Source organism: Camelina sativa, chromosome 15 (genome assembly GCF_000633955.1).
Source record: "Camelina sativa cultivar DH55 chromosome 15, Cs, whole genome shotgun sequence".
Taxonomy (NCBI): domain Eukaryota; kingdom Viridiplantae; phylum Streptophyta; class Magnoliopsida; order Brassicales; family Brassicaceae; genus Camelina; species Camelina sativa.
The window spans coordinates 5516754-5523077 of NC_025699.1; the positions used below are offsets into that span (position 1 = coordinate 5516754).

At 39.7% G+C, this 6324-nt stretch overlaps 3 protein-coding genes across 3 annotated transcripts; 1 reads left to right on the forward strand and 2 right to left on the reverse strand.

Moving 5' to 3' along the window:
* Window positions 460-1874, forward strand: LOC104745500 (probable ubiquitin-conjugating enzyme E2 23). The gene has a single exon (XM_010466757.2). It carries the CDS (start codon window positions 483-485, stop codon window positions 1731-1733), a length of 1251 nt encoding a protein of 416 aa, XP_010465059.1. The 5' UTR covers window positions 460-482; the 3' UTR covers window positions 1734-1874.
* On the reverse strand, window positions 1777-4249 carry LOC104745499 (phosphoglycerate kinase 1, chloroplastic). The gene is made up of 6 exons (XM_010466756.2): window positions 3724-4249; window positions 3559-3636; window positions 3219-3479; window positions 2787-3104; window positions 2210-2368; window positions 1777-2127 (listed from the first exon to the last, which is right to left on the reverse strand). Exons 1-6 carry the CDS (start codon window positions 4141-4143, stop codon window positions 1918-1920), a joined length of 1446 nt encoding a protein of 481 aa, XP_010465058.1. The 5' UTR covers window positions 4144-4249; the 3' UTR covers window positions 1777-1917.
* Window positions 4348-5888, reverse strand: LOC104745501 (peroxisomal 2,4-dienoyl-CoA reductase). Its single transcript, XM_010466758.1, has 5 exons — window positions 5541-5888; window positions 5296-5455; window positions 5030-5202; window positions 4709-4931; window positions 4348-4615 (listed from the first exon to the last, which is right to left on the reverse strand). Exons 1-5 carry the CDS (start codon window positions 5724-5726, stop codon window positions 4461-4463), a joined length of 897 nt encoding a protein of 298 aa, XP_010465060.1. The 5' UTR covers window positions 5727-5888; the 3' UTR covers window positions 4348-4460.

Sequence of the window (6324 nt, forward strand, 5' to 3'; positions counted from 1 at the left end):
TTTTTTTTTTTTTTTTTTTTTGTATTCAGTTAAAAAAGATATTCCGAGGATAATTATAATACCAATTTTAAAAATCTAAATGTATAATTGAGGGAAAAAAATAATAACTAGATGAGTGCTAATATTGGGGATAAGAAAACCAAATTGAAATAAAATCAATTAAAATTGAAAGATAAGAATTTTAATGTATAGCTAAATAATGATATTAAGGAAAGTAAATCATAACAAGTTTTGTTAATAAAGTTATCAATTAGAGAAACACGCTAAAACACGCTAAAAATAAGGCTCAAAATCATATTTGACAATTTGACAATTTTGTTCAGGATCTACATAAATAAGATCCCAATGTTATCCTTTAATTCTTAGGGTTTTACTCTTTTTTTTTTCCTGATCAGATATGAAAATTTGTTTATTTTAGCTCTCTCCAAGATAAATATATTTAGGAGAGGGCTTAAAGAACTTAAGTTAGAGAAAGCAAAATCATGAGTTTTTTTATTACTAATCTCTTCGGAGAGCCATACGAACAAGGCAGTGACTCTAATCATGATTATGATGATGATCGAGCTGGTGTTATTAATCTTTCCCAAGAGCCACACGAACAAGGTATCAGCTGTGACTCTGATCATGATGATGATGATCGAGCAGGAGATAAACCTAGAGTGCTACATTCAGACAAGTTAAGGTCAAGATCTGCTCATAACTTCATGAGACGTGCGGAGAAAGTTTGGGCTTTTCCTTCTACTACAGAGGAGGAAAAAGTTGAATCCCTAAAACGTGTACGTGAGTCTAAACCGGAACCAGAAGAAGAAAAGGTGGGTGACGTCGTTCTTTTTGGGAAGAACAGTTACTTCGTGGTTGATATCTTCGAGAAAGAGATCATGGAGTTGGGAGACAAAGTGGATCTGAACTTCAAAAGATTCAGAAAGTTGGAAGCTGTTGATGGAGACGCTCCACGAGACCATCACTTCTACAAGTACCGTTGCTGTTACAATTCTTGCTGCTGCGTTTGCTCGACCGGGGCCGTGGAGCGAGAGTTGGTGATTCTTGAGAGAGGATTAGCCTTGAAGGAGAAGAAAGGAGTCAGCTTCTTCGTGAGAACTTATCAAGAAAGAAAAGAGCTCATGAGGGTTGCTGTAACCGTGACTGATTCTCATCATTATCACAGTTTGTACTTCTTCGACCTCTTGTTCCCTACCGAGTATCCATATGGAGCACCGAGTTTCTATTACCATCCGTATGGCCTTCCTTTGACCACTCTTGACTCCCAAAGGTCATTGAGAGTAAAGCTCCGCTACAACATCTTAGATGTGTTTCTCCACATTCAAGACATTGTGTTGATGAACACCAACAAGTCATGTCACCAGATGCTAGATATGATGGAACGGCCGCTCGCTGGGTTTCAAGATTTCGTAAAAGGTTTCTTTAGGAAGAAGGGGCCGTTGATTCTGCGGAACTTGATGGAAGAGTTTGACATGGAAAAGGAGAGGGACAAGAAAATGTTCTGGAAGGTGTACACTGCGTTTGTAGACAATAAAGCTTATTGTGAGCATCTTCTCAACAGTGAACTGAAAGCAGAGCTGGAGAAGATGAAAGAGAAAGAGTATACCTTAAGCGATTACTACTATGGTTCTACATCTCCCTACTACCCAACCTACACTAAAAAGTCCGATGGTATCAAGAAGACATCCAAAAACCTTAGCTTCTTGAGCAAGTACTTGCCTTTCGATTATTAGTGTCTGCTCTATCTCTTTTCTTACCTTTTTGTAATTTTTCAGATATTTAATGAGTTTTTTTTTATTTCGGGGAACGAGTCTCTGTCTCTGATAAAAATTAAAAAGTCAAGCGTTGAATATGTAGATTTACAGCGAAAGAAACTCTGTAAGTATACAGTGTTTGCCTCATCAATGGTAAGGGTTTCTAAACGGTGACTGGGATAGCTTCATCAAGGGCGGTAACACCGGGAAGTACTTTGCCTTCCAACAGCTCCAAGCTGGCTCCACCACCAGTGGAGATGTGACTCATGACTCCTGCTACTCCTACTTTCTCCACTGCAGCCACTGAGTCTCCTCCTCCTATTATTGTTGTCACTCCCTTTCCACTTAGCTCTGCTAGTTTATTCGCTACCGCCTGCAACAACCATAATCCACAACTTAAAAATCTATTATTCATCTACCATATGTTTATTCTATACGAGGAATCACTTTCTTACCTCTGTTCCAGCTGCAAACTTTTCCATCTCGAAAACTCCCATAGGTCCATTCCAAATGACTGTTTGTGTTGTGTCCAGAGCTTCGTTGAAAGTTTTGATAGAGTCTGGACCGATGTCCAATCCCATCCATCCGTCTTCAATGCCTGATGCAGGCACGATCTACAGACATCCACATCACATTCTTTGCTCAGAACACAAAGCTTTAGAAAAATCAAATATTTAATAATTCTACTTCTCACACATCTCTTTTAGATCATCAAGCAAGAACAAACCAAACGAGTTTACATAGAGCACCATGCTTAAACAGGAGCACAACTTACTGGCTTCCCAAATCTCTCTGGCTTACCAAATCTCTTTTACTCTTAGAGTTTAAAATTCAGCTTTTGAAGGAGCAAATCTTTTTCTCTTTGTTCTTTTAGATTAAGTAGTAGACCAGTCAAAAGAGTTTGTCTAACAATCTAAGCAGAGAAAAGTCTTACAAAAACCCCATTCCCATTTTTCTTTTCACTATCATCACCCATAATATAAACTAGTAAACTGCCAAGCTTTAAGCAATTGAGAGATGAGAGAGACAGACCTTGCTGTTGGCATCAGGAGCAAATTTGTCAGCAACAACAACATCTGTTGGCAACAAAAGAGACACTCCTTTGGCCTTAGCTTTGGCAAGGAGTTCTGTAGCCAATTCGAGTTTGTCTTCTTCAACAAGGGACGAACCAACTGAAAGACCTTGTGCCTTGTAGAATGTAAAGATCATTCCACCACCAAGAAGAAGGATATCACACTTCTCCAGAAGCGATTCAATAACTCCAATTTTGGATGAGACCTTGGATCCACCCACTATGGCTGCAAATGGTCTCTTTGGGGATGAAACAGCGCCCACAAGGTAGTCTAGCTCCTGTAGTTATAGAAAGAAGTAAACAAATAAGTTCATGGTATCAATGTAGCAACGATGCTTTCATGCTGAATTGGCAATCAAAGAAAAAGTAGAATCTCTCTATCAATAAATAACCTTTTGTAGAAGGAAACCAGCAACCGAAGGCTTCAAGAACTTAGTGACTCCTTCGGTAGAAGCATGAGCTCTGTGAGCAGTTCCGAAAGCATCATTGACATAGAGGTCAGCTAATGCAGCAAGCTTCTTGGCAAACTCAGGATCGTTCTTCTCTTCCTCCTTGTAAAACCTGACGTTCTCAAGAAGCAAAACTCCACCTTCAGGAAGAGCAGCCACCAAGCTTTCCACTTCCGGACCAATACAATCATCAGCTTTCGTGACCTGCAAAATTCACCGTCAACAAAACTCTCTCAAGCCATGGAAGATGATTCATTAGCGAGACAAAAACACGAACTTTTACCTGAATACCAAGAAGCTCAGAGAGTCTAGGCACAAGTGGAGCCAAACTAAACTTTGGTGTGACTCCCTTTGGCCTTCCCTGAAAGATCAAAACGTATAAAGTTTTCAAATTTAGTTCGGTCAATGGAGAATTCAAATGCATAGAGTGTGTGTGTGGGAATGTTACCAGATGAGTGGAGAGGATGACTTTAGCACCATTGTCAATCAGATACTTGATCGTTGGAATAGCTGCACGGATTCTAGTATCATCGGTGATAGTCTGGTTATCATCGAGAGGTACATTGAGATCAGCTCTCACGAAAACCTTCTTCCCTTTCAAATCAGCTGAGGTCAGATCTCCAACGCTCTTCTTCGCCATAGAAACAACTCCTCTGCTCCCTTTACCGCGTACTGATTCAACCTTTGAAGCAACGTGGAGAGAGAAACGACGGGCATCGAGAGTGGCGGAGAAGCCAAGAGGACGCGCGGAAACAGAGGTGGATGGGATCGGCAAAAGGGAGGCGCGCGCACGAGTTGCGGCGGAGGAAGCAACGCCGCTGGTTGACTTAAGGAGTGAAAATGCGGGACTTGCGGCGGCTGAAGCCATGTGGATCACAAAGGAGATAAACAAAAGATGAGGAGAAGATGAGAAACAGAGAGAGAGAGAGTGACTCACAATGTTCTCTTGGCTATTGGGTTTTTAGGGAGAGAGAGATTGGAATATTTTTTGTCTTATCACTGATGAGAGGTTCTAAAGCTTTCACCTTTATGCTCACAGATTTGTTTACTGTTTTGGCACTATTTTTCTACATTTTGTAAAAGAATCCTATTTTATTGTGCGTAATCATAATACCATTTTCTCTGTTTCCAAATGTAATTCAATAACCCAATACAATTTTATATGAGATCAGACACACAAATGAACTAAAGCTTGCTGGTTGGCAGACCAACAGGCTTGGCCCTGGACCTCTTCTCCACCGCACGAGAGAGTTGCTTCACAGCTTCTTTGGGCAAATGGCGAGGTTTGCTAAGCCACAGTCCTCCATCTACCACCATTGTCAGTCCGTTCACATATTTCCCTGTTTAAACAAATCAGGCAATGTATTATAATCAGCATCTACCCATTTATATGTTTTATACTAAAAGACAGTGATTTTAACTCAGCAGCATACCAGAATCACAGCTGAGGTAGAGCGCAGCCATTGCGATATCCCACTTGTCTCCGAGTTTATAAAGAGGCATGTACTCTCGGGTTTTGTTTTCAATCTCTTCAGGTACAAGTTTACTCATTCCCGGTGTACCTCCAATGGGACCTGGTGCAATCCCGTTCACTCTAATATCGTAGTCAGTTCCCCACTCCAATGCCAAGTTTCTTGTCGTTGCATCAACTGCAGCCTGTTTCCAAGTTTCAAAACTCCTAAGATTCCCATTTGCTACATTTGCTACATTCCAGTTACTCAGTTCTTGATTTCCTAACCAGAAAAAGGAATTACCTTGGCAGCAGAAACATGAATTTGGTACCAAGAAGCGGTGTAGTGCAAAGTAGCACTTATGTTAATAATCGAACCACCACCACTGGATGAGTCTCTCCCAGGGCCATCTTTCTTAAGATACTTAAGTGCTGCGTGACACATGTTGAATGTTCCTACTGCATCAATGTCCAAGACTACACACATAAACAAAAACGTTTCCTTCAGCTAACACAACACTCAAAATCTCAGGCACAATTCATCTCAAATCATTAATCAAAAAGTTGAACCTGTTCTGAAGCCATTAGGAGACAAATCCTCAGCAGCAGCCAAGAAATTGCCAGCAGCAGCGTTAACAAGAACATCAATTTTACTAAATTGCTGAAAAGTTGATTCCACAACTCTTTTCGCATCCTCATGCTTACGAACATCACCTTCCAATCCAATAGCCTTATATATATATATACAAACATCAGACAAAAATCCTCAATACAAATCAAGAAAGAGAGAGAGAGAGAGAGAGAATTACAATTACCTGAATCCCAAGAGATCGGAGAGCGTTAACAGCATCGTCGAGAACTTGCTTCCGGCGTCCCATGATAGCGATAGAACCTCCATGTTTGCCGAACTGAGAAGAGATCTCAAAACCGATACCGGATCCGCCGCCGGTGATTAGAGCTACCTTACCTTTGATCACATCAGGTTTGAACGGAGACTCCATTACCACCACACACACACACACACACACTCGCAAATTCGGAAAATGGCAACAAAACAAATTTAGAGCCACTCGCTCTTGCGTGTCTCCTTCTTACTCACCTTTTACCAAACATTCTGATTTAATTACAAAATTAGAAAAATATCATCTTTCTCTAATCACAAATTTGTTACCTAATGACGACGATTCACAGTCAGCTTTTTCGTTATCTCTCGCAAAGATTTAATAATAATAACCCAAAACTAATACTATTTAATTATTTTTAAATATATATTTTTTAAAAATAATTATTAATAAATAATTTAATTTAAAGTAAAATAGAAAAAGGGTGTTTTTTTTTTGGTTATGAGTTGATCTATCTGCGCCGCGAGCTCGCTTCGTCTCTCTCTCTCAAAGCTCCTTCTTCGATTAACTATTAAAGATTCTCACAACCAAAGCTTCAACCTATTTTCGTATCTCTGTCATTGTTGTTATCTCGATCTCAAAAATCACATCTTTCTTTTAAGTAAAGAATGAAGTGAGAAATAAATTTGATAAAAGAAACCTAATTCGTTCTTCCCCTTTCGATTTCGAGATAACTTTTTTTTTTTTTTTTTTTTTT